This window comes from Saccopteryx leptura, chromosome 1 (assembly GCF_036850995.1).
Source record: "Saccopteryx leptura isolate mSacLep1 chromosome 1, mSacLep1_pri_phased_curated, whole genome shotgun sequence".
In the NCBI taxonomy this organism is placed as follows: domain Eukaryota; kingdom Metazoa; phylum Chordata; class Mammalia; order Chiroptera; family Emballonuridae; genus Saccopteryx; species Saccopteryx leptura.
This window is the reverse complement of record NC_089503.1, coordinates 275419887-275440280: the sequence shown is the minus strand read 5'-3', so window position 1 is coordinate 275440280 and position 20394 is coordinate 275419887. Positions and strand designations below refer to the sequence as shown.

General features: G+C 36.8%; 1 protein-coding gene across 4 annotated transcripts in view; it reads right to left on the bottom strand.

Annotated features, from left to right (window-relative positions):
- BCAT1 (branched chain amino acid transaminase 1) overlaps positions 1-20394 on the bottom strand; it is a 118257-nt gene that overhangs the window by 51135 nt on the left and 46728 nt on the right. For all 4 annotated transcript variants that reach the window (XM_066354388.1, XM_066354369.1, XM_066354379.1 and 1 more), the window contains exons 3-5: positions 17650-17850; positions 10640-10750; positions 7967-8086 (exon numbers count right to left, since the gene is read on the bottom strand). In XM_066354388.1, coding sequence (XP_066210485.1) covers positions 7967-8086; positions 10640-10750; positions 17650-17850 — 432 coding nt within the window. The remainder of the gene's footprint in view (positions 1-7966; positions 8087-10639; positions 10751-17649; positions 17851-20394) is intronic.

Sequence of the window (20394 nt, the reverse complement as noted above, 5' to 3'; positions counted from 1 at the left end):
AAATGCAAATTAAAACCACAATGACATACCACCTCACACCAGTCAGAATGGCGCTCATTAACAAAACAACACACAGTCAGTGCTAGCAAGGATGTGGAGAAAGAGAAACCCTCCTGCACTGCTGGTGGGAAAGCAGACTGGTGCAGCCACTGTGGAAAACAGTATGGAGAAAACAGTATGAGGAAAACAGTATTTTTTTCCTCAAAAAATTAAAAATAGAACTGCCTTTTGACCCAGCTATCCCACTTCTAGGAATATATCCTAAGAATAACAAATCACCAATTCAAAAGAAGAAATCTACCCCCATGTTTATTGCAGCATCGTTTACAATAGCCAAGATCTGGAAACAGCCCAAGTGTCCATCAGCAGATGAATGGATTAAAAAGCTGTGGTACATATACACAATGGAATACTATGTGGCCATGAAAAAGAAGAAAATTTTACCCTTTGTGGCAACACAGATGGATGTGGAGTCTATTATGCTAAGTGAAGTAAGCCATGCAGAGAAAGAAAAATATCGTTTGACTTCACTCATATGAGGAATCCAATGAACAATGAGAGCTGAGGAATGAAGAGAGGCAGAGAAAGGGTCAAAGAGTCCAGAGGGAAAGAGGAAGAGAGGAGGGGATCAAAGAAAGGAAAGACATTAGCGAAAGTATATACACATAACATAGAGAGAAAGAGGGCAGGATAGTAAATTATAGAGGAAAGGGGGGAAGGCGGTGGGGGGAAGGGGCAAAGGGGGTATCAAGGAGAACAAGGGGGGGAGGGAGGGAAATACATTCGGAGGAACACTTGTAACTATGTAAACACAACAAATCAAAATCCATATTTAAAAAAAGGCAGGATTTCAAAGGTGATCATAATGACGGGTGAAAGAGCTTAGCAAGCTGAGAAAGGTACTGACAGTCACAGCATTTGGCCTAGAAGACAGGAAAGCACTGTGGCAATGTGAGGCTTGAGAATAATTCTGCCTCGGCATGGCAAATAAGATACAGAAGAAATAAGATAATTGAGAATAGCAGAAACATTTTTCAAAAAAGAGAAACATGAGGGTTTTTTTTAAATATAAAGAACTTTTTTTTTTTTTCAAATCTAGCCAGTTCTTTAGAAAGATCTGGAGAAAACAGTAAAGAATACTGGCCTGAGGGGCGGTGCTTGCAGGGCCTTGAGTGTGTATCACAGAGGGAGGGATAACAAATCCATGCAGTGTTTCTGTAGGAAAAACTAGTTGGTTTGGGGTAAGATTTAAAAAAGAATCCACAATAATTATACATTACTGTTTTTGTTTCTAAAATATTTTGGTCATTATCTTATATCATCCAACAATCCAGGAAGTCCATACAATAAAGGTAATAGTATGACTATTTTTAAGTTAGAGAAACTGAGATTCAAAATAAATGATTTGCCCGAGGTTTCACAGTTCTTAAACTTTAGATCTTTTGCTCTAAACTTGGAGCACTACTACAAAATGAAAGTGTAAGGGGAAAAAAATCAGTGGAGTCCCTAAAATCCCATAACCAGAAGAGAGTTCAAATCCAGGCTCGCTCCCTACACACTCAGCCTTCAGCAGAGCACTCCATTGTACGCTAAGCTTCTCATGCTCCAACCGCAGGGAGCCCTTTCCCTGTGGATTCCTCCTCACCTTCCTACCTCTGGATGCTTTCCTGTCCTACTCCTTCTACCTGGATACTCTCCTTCCATCCTCTCCCCATTATAAACCAAAATGTGTCCACCCTCAAAATGTATATGTTGACACTGTAACCACCAATCCCCTGTATTAGGAAGTAAGGCTTTTAATGAGATGATAAAGCTAAGCGGGCTCAAAAGGGTAGAGCCTTAATCCAACAGGGCTGGTGTTGCTCTAAGAAGAGTTACAGGAGGATGGCCCACCAGCCCCTCACCTTTCCCCACAAACAGATGCCCTGTAAGGACATACGGGAAGGTGAATATCTACCATCTACAGGGTGGCCTCACCAAATACGATTCCTGTTGGAACTTTGATCTTGACTTGCAGTCACCAGAATTATGAGAAAATAAATTCTGATGTTTAAGGCACCCAGTCTGTGGCAGGCAGAGCAAACTAAGACAACTCCTCTCTCTCCTAAGTAACACAAACACTTCCATCTCAATTTAAATCTCATTTCAGTGTTATTTCAGAAAATGGGACCTCTAGACAAGGTTAAGTGCTTGTGTAATGTGCTATTATAGCCTCCTGCACTTCCTTAAGTTTAGATAAAATGCCTATCACACTTTCTTACAACTGTTTGATTTTCTTCCTCTTATTAATCTGTACACTTCATGCAGTGCAAGACCATCTCTGTCCCCTACACATAACATCACACATTGTGATTCCAAGATAACTAAATATTTGTCAAAGGACTGTCCATTTTAATAAAACATTGTTTAGAGAAAAGGGCTGTGAAAACCACTTAGATGACTATTTATCATCCTTGAACTATTTTGATTTTTTAAAATCTCATGCAAATCCTAATACATATGTTGTACTGACACCAGAGACAAGATATTCTTTTGTCTCTTGCCTGATTTCTTGTAGTGCCACCTCTAGACTAACAGATAGTTGATATGTAAACATTGAAACACTATCCTGGGGGAAGCTCAAGTCTAGACTTTTCCGAGGCTTGCTATAAAATGGGTGAGGGGTGAGGCCAAGTTTATCTCAGTCTCATCAAAGGGAAAGATAGTATAAATGTAACTGAGCCATCAACTCTTTTTTAGTTTTTAAATAAGAATGATCTTAAAATTTACTTTAAAAAAAAGTTATGTGAAAGCAGTGAGGTCTGCTCACAGGATTAGTATGAGGATTACATTAAATAGTCTGTGGAAAGCACCCCAGACCTAATCTTTTTAGAGCATTTAACAAATAGCAATTGCTATTTTTGTTTTTATAAATAATAATTGATAATTGTAATAAGGGTAAACAAATTCAATGCATGCCACTACATAGAGCATTAAGACGATAGTAGGTGTGACCACATAACTGTATTCAACACATACTGGAATTGTGAAGAATAAGTATTTAGGGAAAAGATAAGAATTATTATACTACTGCCCTGGCCAGTTGGCTCAGTGGTAGAGCGTCGGCCTGGCGTGCAGAAGTCCCGGGTTCAATTCCCGGCCAGAGCACACAGGAGAAGCGCCCGTCTGCTTCTCCACCCCTCCCCCTCTCCTTCCTCTCTGTCTCTCTCTTCCTCTCCCGCAGCCAAGGCTCCATTGGAGCAAAGATGGCCCGGGCGCTGGGGATAGCTCCTTGGCCTCTGCCCCAGGCGCTAGAGTGGCTCTGGTCGCAACAGAGCGACCCCCTGGAGGGGCAGAGCATCGCCCCCTGGTGGGCAGAGCGTCGCCCCCTGGTGGGCGTGCCAGGTGGATCCCGGTCGGGCGCATGCGGGAGTCTGTCTGACTGTCTCTCCCCGTTTCCAGCTTCGGAAAAATACAAAAAAAAAAAAAAAAAAAAAAAAGAATTATTATACTAATGATCTGGGAATACAGTTTTGTAAATTTGAAATCAATAAAAGTTTTAGCCTGGGTGATTAAACAAGTAACCAAAACTGCTTGATGGGGAATTCCTCAAGAAGAACCAGAATGAGTCACTCTTAGAAATGACTCTGACTCTAGATCTGGGGCCAGCAAACTTCAGCCTATTGCCCATTTTAAAAAATTGTATTAGAACATGCGCATTCATTCATGTGCTGCCTGTTGCTCTTTTTGTGCTACAAAGGCAGAGTTGAGAGTTGAGCAGCTACCTCGCCCTTCAGTTCTAATATTTGTTATATCAACATTATGGATGACCAATAAGACACTGGTTATGTAAATTGTATTATCAATATTTCACAAATTCTAAAATGTCCATTTTTCTCACAGTTAACACACCTGACATCTGAAATCAGCATTTTACACTTGCTAGTGCTAACAGCAGTCATGTGACACTGTCACACTTGGAATTAGCTGTTCATACTTACGGCAACTCCAGTGTCTTGTGGGCACTGGTAATGCTATACACGCTGAGTTGGCCATTTACAGTGTTTTCAAAGGTTTAGTATGATCTGGCACTAAAAGAAAAGATAGTGCATAGAAAGGCACAAAAATAGGAGCAGGACATGTATTTGATATCAATGAAACAAATTTTTTTAAAAAGAAACAAATATGGATAATAAAGTTAAACAAATGCAACTTAATATACTATTGCAAAGAACAACCATGATTTCTAATGGGGCCTACAGTAGAAATAAATCCACAGGAAGATAGAGCTGTGTTATTAAGATCCACGCAAACATAAAAATGCCCACCACACGCACAGAAGTGAAACTAATGGCAGAAATTGCAGATTTCCCCGGCAAACATATATTTTAAAAAAAGAAAAAAGGCTGGTATGACCAATGACCATGAATTGCTCAGGATTACTGCAAAAATACTATCATAGTTTAACTGACAATGTTTTTCCATTTCAGCGCATAAAGTAACGGTATATGTTATAATGTACAGCATCCTGTATTCAAGTAAGTCAAAGTTAAGTGTAGTATATGTGTATAATGATATAAATGCCTTTTAGCTAGGAGAAAGGGGGTGGAGGGGAATGGAGGGCAATCCATGTGTGCTGATATGGAAGAATCTTCAGGACAAATTGTAAGTGCAAAGACAAAAATACAAACAAAAGTGTTCACAGTATGGCTACCATTTAGTGTGTGTGGGGGGGAGAATAAGAGAGAGAGAACAGATAGTGAGCCAGAAACAGTGTTCACTAGGGAAACTTGACATATCAACAGCTAGCGTTATAGAGCAAGGAAGAAAGAACAGACCACTCATTAAAGAGTGATGGAACAACTTGGTACTCATATAGAGAAAAATTAAAATTAAGTCCTTCACACAAAGGTCACTTCCAAATGAATTTCATTTCATTAGAAAAAACAAAACTCTAAAACAAACCATAAACAGGTTTGTTGAGACCTTGGAGTAAAGAAAAATTTCTTTACAACATAAAAATCACAAAACATTTTAAAAAACTAAATTAAAATTAAGTACTAGTAAGAGTGAAAAGACACAAAAAGCAAACTACACACTGAAAAACTATTTGCAATACATTTATCTGACAAAGGATTTCCCACAAACTGGAGTAAGGAAGAGGTTGCTGCTCAGCACTGTATCCCTAGACCAAACACCGTGGCTAATCTACAAAGATGTCACCACATACAGGGAAACAGACTGGGAGTTCTTATTTTACCACTTTGGGCCTCAGTTTCCTCATCTCTAAAGTGAAGCCAGTAGCATCTACATATAGAGTTGCTGTCAGTTAATGCACAGAAAGAACTGAACCCAACAACAGTAGGAGAGCTTCATAATACCAGTAATGGCGAGGCTGACACACCAAATAACTATTTCATCAAAGAGAACCAGACTTTCCTGGAAAGCAGCAGGGTTTTCTCAGGTTGGAAAAAGTAAGATGGGCCATGGGCATCTTGCTGGGAGAAATAACTCTTTCAATAATTTCTGGGGTCACGCTGACTGGGTTACTCAAAGGATAAAGTGTTGTCCCAGTGCACTGAAGTCGTGGGTTCAGTGCCCGGACCGGGCATCAGACAAGAAGCTATCAGTCAGTGAGTGCACTACCAAAAGGAACAATTAAGTGGAACGAGTTGATGCTTCTCTTTCCCTCTCTCCCTCCCCCCTTTTACTCTCTCTTTCTCTCTCTCTCTTTCTCTCTCTCTCTCTCTCAGATCAATGGAAATTTTAAATATATATAGATATATTTTTTAAAAATAATAACAATAATAATTCCCTGGGTTGTATATTTTCAAACAGTTCATTGCAGCTTTACATGCCAGTAATGGGGAAATGGAACCCCAGCAAGGGGCACGGGCAAAGTGCGGTGGAGGTCGTGTCCAGAGTGGAGAACTGGCAGCAGTTAGAAGTGAGAGACTGGAAATACCCAGAGTAACCTGGATAGAAATGAAAAAGAGTGCTGAAGGAAAAAGTTAAGAAACACAATGAGATCTATAAAGAGCAAAATCCTTTATATAAATTAAAATGACAGACATACAAAGAAATAAGGGATACTTAAAAACACCTACAAACCAAAAGAATCTTCACTCAATACAGGAGAGTAATTTCCAAAGTGGGAAGAGGAGAGGAGTGGGAAATAAAGATGAAAGGGAATAAATTATGCCCCTCACAGAAGGTGTAATTAGTAAGCAGATGCACCATAACTCCAAAGAGTAAAAATAGAGATAATCACAATTGTCCTCTGCAATACAGTTGAAATAGACAAGTGCAGCCTCAAGAAAGTGTCCATTGGCAGGAGAGTTTTGATAATAACAAGCTGATGGTCACAGATATAAGCAATGCAAATAAGCTGGGTCTCTAAAAACAAACTCATGGAACAAAGATACTGAAATTGGGCTGTGAATTTGAAATATGTTAACAGAGTTATGCAAATAAGAATATTGTTTGTAAACAGTGAAATGAATATAGAGAGGTAGGCAAGAGTAGGTTTACAGCTGTGAGTATGCAAAACAGTTTATCCTTGTATTATTATTAATTATTATATTATTAATTTATAACCTACTTTTGCCCACCCCTATATATATCTCAAGTTGGAAGAAGAAAACATTAAAAGTGTGAGCAAAACCCAAGTTAATGATTACAAACTGCTGTTGTTACATCTACTTTCAAATCTATTCAGCTTCTTTGCTTACAGAGGCTAATTATGAAGAGAAAAGATAAGATGTATGTCTAAATAGACAAATGCAGTAAATAAAAGGAATTTTTTCATGGAACTGTTATGATTATTGGTTAAATTATGTGTAATATAACAACTTTACAAGGTGATAAAAGGAAAAGAAAGACATGTCTATAAAATGAGGATGTCCTTAGGCTCTCTTGGAGTGAAACAGAAATCAAGAACCATGTGGCAGCCAGATTTTGAAATGCAAGCTCTAATGAAAATTTTGTACTGAAATATTTCCAGTAAAGTTGTTAATGAGAAAATCATTTATATGAAGAGACTTACAATGTTTCTGCATTATTCAAATTGTATTCTGTGTATCTCAGGCTAGGTATTAACCAAAAGCAGACTGCTTCTGTAGCTGAGCTCAATACTATTGTAGAAATGTATGCAGGGGCACTCCAATATGGAAGTAAATGAGTTAACTGAATATGAGAAATTAATCAACTTCCACATGAGCCAAGATCAGTGTGTCTTTGAGTGCAGCTGGAAAGTCCTATCTGCTGATAGTCCACAGATCTTCTGGGACAGCCTGGGACCTGGTCAAAGATGGCTGAGTGACATGACTCCACACAGCCTGGAAGGTAGTCCCCACCATCAGACTCAATCCTTCTAGCGACACTTACTCTCAAGTCCTGATATTATTTAGGACTTTTTCATTCCACGATCTGTCTAATGGAGAGAATGATAAAATGGGACTGACTGAAAAAGTGGAAGGCTAGGAGCAATAATCAAAGGAATTTCAGAGGTTGTGGTGGTGTGTGTTGTGCTATTGACTGTGGTCAAAGCATCTGTACACTTATCAGAATCATTGAAGAAATAAAAGTCTGCGTTCATATAGCTATACCTGCCTAGAGTTACTAAATAGGATGAAATTGGATAAAATAAATGCTGAAATCTGTAAACCCTGGCTTTTCTAGATGTAGCATTATTAAACAACCAATATTAAACCTGACAGTCATGTAATTTTAGCTTCTTATCTGGTAAGAAAAAATTTAGAAACAGTTGAGTAGTTGTGACAGAAAACAGATGGCCTACAAAGCCTAAAATATTTACTCTGGCGCTTTAAATAAAATGTTTGCTGACACCTGGTATTGATCATCTGGAGAAAGGAGTCATTAATAATACTATTGGGGGCAGTTTCACACTGTACCCTATTAGTTTCACACAAGAATAAACAGTAACTTCCCCACTAAAAGCACTCCAAAACAGGGGGTCTGGTGGTACCTCAGTTCCAATGAATGTAGGGCGAATATATAGACTAGTAGATGTTGAATATGGTACCCATTCTTGATCCAATTTCACAAGCTGTTGAATACACTTCATAAGCTCTTCTTTGTCAAATTCCTGAAGAAATAAAAACACAATGAATAATGAAATTTTTTTCATTTGTAGCAAGAAAAAATAATCCTCGTGAAAGCCTTAGACTGTTAAAAATAATAATAAAACAAAACAAGAATTTTTTTTTTCTGTGATATTCCCTCCCTAAAATTCTGATGGGACAATGGGTTATCCATATGGGGAAAGTATAAAATTGGATCCTTACCTCTTACTACACCCAATATCAACTATAGTTGGGTCATACACTTACAAGTGTAAAACATAAGACTTTTACATAAAAAAATAATATAAGGTCTACTGGAAAGTTCTGTCTATTTTTGGAATAAAACATAATACAAATTTTTCTTACCGTCAATAAACTTTATTAAATATAATTGCCATTATTATTAATGATTTCTTGTCAGCGTGAGGGCAATTTGTATATCCCATTTTTGAAAAATGTTTTATCTTTTGATGCAAAAAATTGAACCAGTGCTTGTTTGATACCTTCTTCATTTTTAAATTTTTTGCCCTTCAAAAAATTTTGTAAGGACAAAAACAAGTAATAGTCGGAGGGTGCTATAAGTCCGGGGAATATGGTGGATGTGACAGAAATGCTTCTGTAGCATTTCTTCCTTGTTGAAATTCATAAAAATTACAGTGGCATAAATGAACTTTATCAGTAATCATGGGTACATTATGGCTTCACACATAAGACTAATGTGAATCAACTTTGTTTTAGTTAATTTGCTACATCAGTATGTATACATTAAGTGATAAAAATAGAGAGGCACACATGCGCCAAATAAACATGTGCTTACGTGTTGAAACGTTGTGATGGAAACTGACAGAACTTTCCGGTAGACCTTATATATACATGTATACATACATATATATATATATTTAACCTTAAGGTAAGAAAGAATTCTTAAATTAGAAACATAGAGCACAAATTATAAAAGGGGAAAAATGGATAAAATTTGACTACTTAAAAGTTAAGTAATTTTGTTCTTCAAAAGATGTAAGAAGCAGCAAACTGGGTGAAGTTATTTGTAACATAACCAACAAAGGGTAGTACTGGAATAAGTTACAACATCCTGAAAATTAGTTAGAAAAAGACAGATTACCCAGTAGGAATACGGGCAAAAGCTAAAAGCAATTTATTTCTAAGGAAAAAAAAGTTTTTCATATACTAAATGGGTAACAATTTGTAAAATAAGTAGTTTCTACTCACTTGGCAGGATAGAGAAACATGCTTTCGGAGATGTGATAGGTTATACAAGATAGAAATAAGTCAGAATCGTGCATCTGAACAGAGCTCATACATCAGAATTTGGCTATTCAAATACTAACTTTTTAACATCACGGTGTAGTGATATTACAGAAACTGGGACTGCTAATCATACAGAACACACCATCTCCCTGCATCACCTGCTCAGGCCCCTGGTACTGCTATCTAGAGAGCAGATTTAGTGATTTTCAAACTTGCATCCACTCTCTTACCCTTCATTCTGTGTGACTTTAGGCTAGTCATTTAAAACTCTGAGCTCAGGTGTTCCCCTCTGTACAAAAGTACTACTAAAATTGATAATACATACCTTCTTGACAACAGCTTATTGTTATGATTATCAGAGGAAGAATGTAAAACTACATAAGACAGTTTGTAGCAGAGTTGCTATCTAAAATATGTGACTTCCCTTTCCTTCTGTCCCTAATTGTAAAGTTCTCCCCAGTAATCTGTCTGTAATGGTAGAAGAGTGAAATTGGGACCAAGTCCAAAGAACTCATTTTAATTTCCCTTCTGCTACCGTATTAGGGCCTCTGAAGGAGGTGAGTTACAAAAATAGAGAGCAGAAGGAAGAGCCCGACTAAGAAGGAATAGTTATTTGGGCTTAGCAGCTCCCAGGCTTCTTTAGTTTGGGCTAGGTTCCTGAGGGCTCTGTACTCAGAATTCAGAAAAGAAAAGACTTCTTAATTTCAGAAAGGCAGTGTGATCACATCTCAGGCACAGGAAATAATCAACATCACCTCCATCTCCATGTGAATCTTAGCATTCAATCCAACCTACCTTCTATTGAATTCTGCTATATAACAATGCCATGCTAGGATCCAATGGCCATGAGAAACTATTTTGATATATTTTTAAAATAAATATTGGGATAAAATGTCAAAATAATAAATAACTCTATACTTGCTAGTGTCTAAAGCAACTAGACAAAACATCCCCCAAGTCTCTGTGTGGCATACCATGTTTTCCATTTTCAATATTATTAATTCACACATTCTTTAAATTTTATTTATTTTAGTTTCAGGTATATTTTTATACCTTAGCTTTTCTCTTCCACACAAACATTAGTTCCCCACAGACACTCAAAGATACAGACTGTGGAATTCCCAAATGTTATTGGTTACTTCCTTACCTTTCTACCTCACTAATTACAAAGTAAATCAGACATAACTTTAGTGTTCATATGGTTTGTACTGAATATCTGAGTTATTTGAAATGAATTCTTTGCTGGTGAACTAACAGTGAACCAGTCCATCAAGAGAAACACAAAAGAAATCCTTAAATTTACATACCGGCAATGTTGCCCTCAGAGCTGACTGGTACATTCTATCCATGTTGAGGTTTGGCCGAAAGAGTCGAATTTTATTATCCACTCCTCGATATGCCTTCAATCCTTCAAATAACTGTAGATCAAAGAGAGATAAACCTTAAAAGTGAACTAAATGAAACCGATCACTCGTCTCTGGACGCTCACCTTCCCCCGAAAGCTGCTGACACACACTCCACCAGGAAGCCCTACATCTAGAAACACAAACAACGGACAGATTGGGTATTGTAACCGGCATAGAAAGAAGTCATTTTACTCCCAAAATCTGGTGGGGATTCAGAGTTATCCTGTGCTTAGGCAGAGCCATATTGCTAAATAACACATTTATGAGGGTTGGAAGAAAAACATCCCCAATTGCACAACATAAACCCACAACAGGCGGAAACCAAAAGCCCCGGGGGCACCTCTCAAAATACCCACACATCTTTTCGCTTAATCTGGCTCATTCAATTCAGGAGAGTGGATAATCTAGAGGTGACCAGAACTGGTTTACTCCCCAGAACCAGAGAAACCAAGCAGGTCAAGGTATGCTGTGTCAGGGCTATGTCACCTTTCTCAAAGTGCCGCCCCCGAACACATCACGTCGCAGAGATGGGAAAAGACTGAGAAGCAGGTACATACTTGCAAATACAGAGATAAAAGAAAAGTCAGTCATTTTAATGGGAAATTTTAACACAGGTTCTCCAGGTAATCAATAGAACACACATGCTAAACTGAATAAAGATAGGAAAGATTTGAAATAGAACATCACACTAAACTACTGGACAAAACAAAACCCAGCCCACACCACCTGCAAAAGGCAGTTTTTTTCCCACGTTTTTCTCCAGAAGATAAGCCAGAAATATAACTAGAAAATGTCCACATTTTAGAAAAAAAGAAACCCATGAGTCAAAGAAGAGAAATAATGGAAATGAGAAAACATATTGAACTAAATGATAATGAGAAGTAGGGCCATTAAGAGGATTATAGCCTTAAAGCTTATATGAGAAAATAAATATAAATCATGTAGCACAATTACAAAGCACAAAATTCAATGTTTTGAATAACTCATTAAATAGAATCAGCGTAAAGCTTCAGTTAAAAGATAAGGCTGTCAGATTGGATTCAGCTAAAAAACATCTAAAACAGAAAGATATAGAAAGCAAAAAAAAAAAAAAAAAGATATAGAAAGCAATACATCATACAAATACAAATACTTCCTAAAATAGAGCTAGTAGGTGGAAGAAGTAGATAAATTAGGATTAGATATTTAATGCACAGCATAGTGAATAAATAATACCTGTTATTATAAATAATACTATGTTCTAAACTTCAAGGCTGCTAAGAAGCTAGATCTTAATTGTTCCCACCTCAACCAAGAAATGATAATTTTTTAAAATAATAGAGAAATTAGCTAATGTTACACTGGCAATCATGCTGCAATAGTAAATATATCAAATCAACTTAATATACACCTTAAACTAATAAAATGTCATTTGTCAATTATATATTTGTAAAAAGCTGTGGAGTCATATTACTAAATAAAACAGATAACATCATAAAATTTAATTTACTTCACAATTTTAAAATTGTATGCATTTGATGTAGGTTCAAGTAGATGCAAAGATTATATAATATTGAGCAATACAGAAGCAAAATATACAAAAGGATAATTTAGGTTTCCTAGATAATTAAGAGAAAAAAGGAAGTTTCCTTACATGACAAAGGATATCTAAAATAAACTTGCAGTAAATATTATACTTAACAGTAAAATATAAAGCTTGCTTTTTAAAACTGGAAACATCATAAATTGTCTGCTGTGACTACTTTAATTCAATATTCTACAGCCAGTATAATAAAGCAAAAATAATAAAATAAAATGCATTTGGTTTACAAAAGTAAAAAGTAAAATTGTCATGGATCAGGAAGCAGAAAAGAACAAAAACCTAGAAAATCCAGAAAAACTGACACAATCTCTTAAAATTGTTTGTTTAGGCAAGGTCGCCTGAGGCAAAACTATTTTCCTATGTAAAAAAAGCAGGTGGAAGATAATATTATTTATGATAAAATTAGAAGGAATATTAAGGTGGGAAAAACCTAACAAGAGAAGTGAAAGAACCATAAGAAAGATATAAAATATTACCGAGTCATTAACGATCTAGCTAAATGTACAAAGTAATCTCATGCTCATGGATAGAAAGAGGTAATATGATAAAGATGCAAATTCTCTTCAAATTGATTTATATATCCAATGCAATCCAAATGAAAATCATGTCAGGGCATTTTATTTTATTTTAACAAACTGAACTATGAAAGTTGATTGACTTGACAAACTAATCTAAAAGTTATATAAAAACTGAAATGACCAAAAATATTTAAGGCATGACAGAAGAGCAAATAGGCTCATCAGAGCAGACATCAAAGACTCACAATGATTTGGAGATTAAGACAAGGTAGCATTTGTGCAGGTAGATGAGTAAAACATTCAAACAGAATAGAGACCCAAATGGATAAGACAAGGTAGATCCAGAAGCAGGCGCATGACAACATAGCAGAGATGCCATGACATATTAGAAGAAAAAGAACAATCTTTTTAAATGTTGCTAGGACAACTGGGTTATTTGTAGCAAAAAGAAGAAGGAGGAGAAGTAGAAGGATAGGGAGAAGGAGAAGGAGGAGGAAAAGAAAGAAGAAGAAGAAGAAGAGGAGGAGGAGGAGGAAAAGAAGGAGTAGAAAGAAGGAGAAAGAAAGAAGGAGGAGGAGAAGGAGAGAAGAAGAAGGAGAGAAGAGAAAGAAGGAGAAGGAGAGAAGAGGAAGAAGGAGAAAGAAGAGGAGGAGGAGGAGGAGGAAGAGAAAGAAGAAAGAAGAAGGAAGAAGAAGGAAAAAGAAAGAAGAAGGAAGAAAGAAGAAAGAAGAAGAAGAAGAAAAAATTGAACCCTACTTCATATAAAAACCAATCACCTAACTGTGAAAGACAAAAATCAGTAATATAGGAGGATATCTCTATAATCCGGGGGTAGGAGAAGAAAAGTTAACCAAGGTACAAAAGAATCAAACCTTAAGCAAAGATTGGTAAAATCGATATTTAGAACCTTAAATAGACTTCTCATCATCAAAAAAAATTTTTATATAGAGAGTAAAAAAAGTGTAAAGATATTTAAAACACATATAATAGACAAAGGACTCATATCCCAAATATATAAACTACTTCTACAAATCAAAAAGAAAAACACAACAGAAAAGTGAATAAAAGATTCAAACAAGCAGGTTTGTCAAATAAGATATCCAGTTGACCAGTGAACATGAAAATGTATATGGAAATTAATATCACAGTAAGATACCATTACACTAAATTGGCTACAACTTTAAAATCTGACTATACTAATTTAAGAGCTGACAAGGTTGTAAAATAATAGAAATATTTATTCATGTCTGGTGGGTATAAAAATTGGCAAAACTATTATACAAAAAGTTTCTATATTCTTGCAAAATTGAAAATATATCCTATGACTAGAAGTATCATTCCTAGGTATATCTTTAAGCAGTATTTCTCAAATTTCTGGTGTCAGGATGGTCTAAAATTTATACTCTTGCCCTGGCTGTTTGGCTCAGTGGATAGAGCATCAGTTTGGCATATGGACATCCTGGGTTAGATTCCCAGTCAGAGCACACATGAAGTGTGACCATCTGCTTTCTCTCTCCCTCCTTCTCCCTCTCTTCTCTCTTTCCCTTCTCAAATCAATTTTCCATTGATTTGAGGAGAGAGAGAGAGAGGAAGAGGGGGAGGAATAGAGAGAGAAGTATCAATTCATTGTTTCACTTATCTGTTCCCTTTGGTTGTGCACTCACTGATAGCTTCTTGTCTGATACCCTGTCCGGGCATTGACCCACAACCTCAGTGCATTGGGACAATACTTTATCCTTTGAACAACCCAGCCAGTGCGACCCAGGGAATGATTGAAAGAGTCATTGTTCCCCAGCAAGATGTCCATGCCTCATCTTTTTCCATCCTGAGAAAGCCCTGCAATCAACTAAATGGAACAATTAAGTGAAACCAGTTGCTGCTTCTTTCTCTCTCTCAAAGGCAATGGAAAAATTAATAATAAATAAATAATATAACTATTATTGAACTTAAAAATCACATTGGCATTCTATAATGTAAGTGCGTCAGTATAAGAGAAATGGTCATACCTATGGAAAAGTCTGAAACATGAATGTTTAAAACACAACATTTGGAAAGAAACCCTTGAAATAAGTATCAGCCTAACTTAGTGGGTGTTAAAAAAGGAAAGAAAATAATTCTGAGGGCAAGACTGTGTCTAGTTTGTTTACTATCCTACCCCAAGCACTTTGCACAGTCCCAAGTACATAGCCGACACTCAACATCCATTGAATGAGTGAACAGGAAATGGAGTGCATATGCCTCATGAGAAAACTCAGGGACCCTGAGGGTCTCTGCACATGGCAATCACACTTCCAAAATTCCCATGGTACTGTCCCAATATATGACCTGTTAAACCTAAGCACCAAGCTGACAGAGAGGTAACCAAATGCATCACTCTATGTATGACCCCATTTATCACTGATATATGTAACAGACTGTTTTTTCAAAAATGGCCATACAATCTTTCAAGTCCTTCATGATCTCCTAGAACTTTGACATTCCTCATCAAGAGGTGAAGTGTGTATCTTCCCTCCTTTTGAATTTGGGCAGGCAGGTCTTTTGTGACCACTATGACCATAGAGTATTGCAGAGGAAGGCTATGATTTTGAGGTTAGGTCATAAAAAGCACAGACCTTCTATCAAGGTTCAGTTGCTTGCAACACACAACTTTGGACCTCAAGTCACAGAGCACATAGCCTAGCTACTCTCGGGACACCATGCTTGACAGACCACATGGACAAAGAGTAATGCCAAGAAAGCTCCAGCTTTTCTACCACCGCCTCTTTGAATTTCACTAAATGTGCGAGGCAGGAAGCTTTTGAGCCAACTCCAATCCTAGTTACTATCTGATAGCAACCACATAGGAGAAAACAAACAAGAACCACCCCCCCCATCCTAGTCAACCCCTAAAATTATGAAAGATATAAAATAATAGTTGCTGGTTCAACTTTTTAATTTTGTTTTGTTGCAATAGATAACTGATATAATACACAATCCAATTCTTAATGCAAAACAATCCCTGTATTGATATTATGCATGGAACACTAATAATACAGATTTCAGTTTTTATTTAACAAAGAATAGCAGCAACTGAAGATTATTAAAAACATAAAAATCCTGGTGACAAAAATCTAAATTGTCAAAATACATCAACTCATTTAAATAGATTTCCAGCAAGTTTTAAAAACGAATGACCATCAAAGTCTTTAACTTTCAAAAATAACACTAATCCTTTATTTACTTCCCATAAGTGAGTAGCTCTCAAAATGTACTTAGAAGGTATTACCATCACATGGGAACTTGTTAGAAATCAGAACCTCTGAGGTGCAATCAGGTGATTCTGATGAGTTATTTGAGAATCACTGCCCTAGACTTTGCCAGATTCCTTCTTTCAAATTTGTAAGTACTTGAGTTCATTTGCTCTTCATTGTACACAATGACACATTTTAGAAATGAAGAAACTGAGGTTTGAACTCAATGCTGAAAGAACTCATCCAAACTGTTCCAGTTAAGACGCAAAGATGGGAATGGAAGCTTAGATTTCTACATTCATCATTTAGTGGGTACATCAGGGCAGTAAATATGTTTCCAACCATTGGAATTTATAATTTTGAACAAGTTAATTGGACAGGCCTTTTTGTAATTTTAGTGTATATATTTTGAGGTAACATCACAGGAAGTATGAGCCTGGGATTTAAAGCTGACTCTTCCTTTAATGCTGTATAATTTTGAGCAAGAAACTTAACTTTTCTGAAACTGCTTCTCTAATAGACAATAATAGTGCTTTAAGGGTTAATAATAATAACTAACAACTGGGCTCTCATTATACACCAGGTATATAGCTCTATATGCTTCAATCAATCAGCTTACTGTATTTTTACAAGAACAGTATGAGGAAGGTATTATCACTACCTCAATTTCATAGGTAAAGAAAGTGGAAGCACAGAGTCATTAAATAACTTTCCCAAGTCATGGAGCTCCCTACGGCTCAACAGAGACAGAATTTGAGCCTAGAAACTTTGAATCCAGACCCATATGCTTTCTCACTTAAAATAATAAAATGAGATGAGCCATATAAAGTAACCAGTACAAAGTACATTGCAGAAATTCAACAAAAACAGTAATGTTATCATTTATTGTTATGAATACTTGCTATTATCATCTTTTAGTTCCTTAATAGGTAGACATTGTTTATTTTCAGCACCCCAATATTCTGGGAAAGATGTCCAACACATTACAAATAGGTAAAAGAAAACTAGGGTCAAGAGAATGGTAATGTATTGTGTATCTGGCTAAGTATAAATCCTGAGAAGGACCAAAGAAACCATCTCTAAATATTTAATATTTTATGCTTATAATTATTCCACTCATGCCTGAAGGATGACATTTAATTACACGTCTCTTAACATGAAGAACTACACATTACTGCTGGTTATAAAAACATGTACCGGTAGTTAGCATTAAAATCTAACCATAATATTGAACTCAGTGGCCTCTTCTCGATCATTAGAAGATCTGAGAAGACAAGTGGTTTTAGTAAAAAGTAAAAGTACAGGCTTTTTGATTGCTGATTTTCTTACCAAGCATCCTTCCTATTTGCTCTAAATGACTTTTTTACTGGCATAGAAAACTCAAGATTATCTAAAAAATTAGTTCTTAGGACTTACCTTCCGTGAGAATGTTTAGAGGAAAAGTTTTAAAGACATCTATGACCTCCTTGAGTAAACAGGATAGAGTCTGTACTGTCTTAAAAGCTATTTGAGCCAGGGGAGCTACTTGGTGCCCACAATGAAGAACAAGCATGTCACCATCTTTCAATTCCATGTACTTACCTCCACTGCATACTGCAAAGCTGATGAGCCAGGATGCAATGACAGGTTTTGAAAAGGTTTGATATGTGGTTTCTCCCACCCAGACTTTGAGGACCACTCGATTGTCAACATGTGATCAGTGAAAATGGTTCCAAAAGCCACAGTATTTGGGTCTGGTTTCTCCTTTAAAATGGTAGCTGGTGTGATTATTAGATCTTTAGCCTGGGAAAGAAAAATCAGAAAAATTAAAGACGAATACTGAACATCTACTGACTATAGTTAAAGAGGGTTAAAAAAATTTTAAGTCACTGGCCATCAAAAATTGAAATCAGACTCTTTTTTTCTATCCCCAGAACTTGTTTATCTTATCATTATAATTGCAACTCTGTGTCTTTTGACCACCTTCACCCATTTCCCCCATTCCCTACCGCCACTTGACTTTTAAATGTTGGCAACTAACACAGAAATTTAACAATATGTAAGCCAAAGAAATCATGCCTACATTCAGAATTTGGCCTGCTGTTTGAAATGTCGACAATGTACTCTGCCTAATAAATTATCAGAACCAACATTCAATGATATTTAGAAACAGGAACAAAAATAGCACATGGGGTAAAAATGACGCAAAAAGAACACATCCCCTCTTTGTTACTATCACAGGGCTCACATTGAGCACTTGGCAAAGATGAAAGGGGCGTCTTCAATAATAAATGTAGCAACACCAGCAATAACTTGTTAAATTAAAAGAAATGTCATTAAAAACTGGACGTCTTGGTGATGGTTATTATACCTTGACACAACAGCAATAACTTACTAAACTAAAATGAATGTTATTGAAAACTAAATGTCTTGGTGGTGGTTATACTTCAACTCCCCCAAAGAATTCTTGGCTAAGCCTTAAACCCCCATGGGAACTGTAGAAGGAATGAGAAGAGCGAAGCCACTGTTTTCCTCTTTAAAAACAGAGAAGTAGAAAATGAACACCAACATATCAATCCTCTATTCTGTACTGAGGAAACAATGAACAAAGGGAGCTATTACTGAGAGAAAGATAAATAAGAGTAATAGGAAATAACCTCACACAACAGTATTTCACCAACACTCCACATAGCTAGCTTGCCCATTACAGGTGACTACGCACATAGCATACAAATCACAGACAATAATAATACCATCACTGACATTTTAATAGCTATATGATGTGGACAAAAACCACAGGTGAAGGAGGTTTTTGACCAGTTATAACAATATTAACTAGGCACATGTTCATCCTGTTAACAGGCTATAAGGTCAAATCCTACTTGCTTTAACCAACACTCAAAAGTACTTATCCACCCCCCACCCCCAAAATCAAATACAAAACTTCACTTTATCATCAGTTCTTATCATTATTTTTAAATGATCTAATTACTTCTGATTAATTCACTGTCTTACAGCTGTCTTAGTCATTTGGTATATTATGAATGATAGTCAGTTTTATTTTTAGAATAATATTCAGGCTGAAGTATATTCTAAAGCAACCAGAAGGCTCATTGCAAATCTGAAATGAAACACAATTATTTCCTCCAAAGCTTGGTCCCTATTTCTGACATTCATGGTACTTCCTACTTCTTTAATTCTTAATCCTTAATTTATTGAATAAGAGTAATGCATGTTTATTTTTACTTTAAAATGTGACTACAAAGAAAGGAAGAAAAATGAAAAGTATAAAATCCCCATCAGTACCCCAGTCACCACATTCTCATTTGCCAGGGATGATCTGAAGGTCATTTATCCTGCTCACATTCTCACAACCAGTCACTGAACTGAGACATTGTCCTTTCCAGTATTTCTTTAATAAGTTTGACTCCTCAGTTTCTATTAGCCCCTCAAGTAGCAAACACACTGCATTTTCCCCCTGTTCAATGTCCATGAACAGTTAAATGGCCACAGGTACAAGTCCAAATATTTTAGCCCAGCTCACTCCCTTTTCCAGTTCTACCTCTCACTGATGTTCTGCATAAGTCTTTACTTATTGCTTATCAATGCATTCAGCTGCACGGAAAGCAAATATTAACGGGAGTCTGTTTTGTTAAAGAACAAGTCTAGAGGAGCCAGGCCTGGCAGTACTCTGGACCGTCAAGTTTTGGTGATTTTCTTGGCATTTCTCCTCAAGGTCAAAAAAGGTTGCTGTGGTTTTAATAATCTAACCAAAGTCTAAAAAAGGAGTGGTGAGAACAGTACCAGACTGTTTAAAAAAATTAAAATTTGGCCAAAATTTCCCTTATGTCTGATTGGTTAGACATGTGTCACATGGATCTCTAAGCTGCAAGAAAGGGGAAGAATGCAAGGTTGTCACCTAGGGATGGTCAGCAAACTGCAAACAAAATCAAGGTTCTGTAACAAGGGACAAGAGGTGGCATGGGCTGTATGCAGGGTTCACATGAGCCCAGTGCAGGAAAACAGTAGCCGTCCTTAAAGAATTCTTGTTTCCATGCTCTAACACGGAAGGAGAGCCAGAGGACTAAACTTGGCTACAGAAGCCCTCCCCGCCAACATACACACACCTTTTTTTGCCCCTGCTCTTTCCTCTACTGGTAACACTGGATATGAGGTGCCTCCAGTTCAAACTCTCTTCTTTCTTCCGCCAGCAGTGAGTGTGAAACTGTTGCACCCCATCTGGCACAGTGACCTGCTGTAGCAGCCTCAGCTTTCAAATTCCCTAGCTTCTGCTTCATTTACTGCTCTGACCATCCCTCTAGAGAGACAGCCCACCCTCCAAAAGTC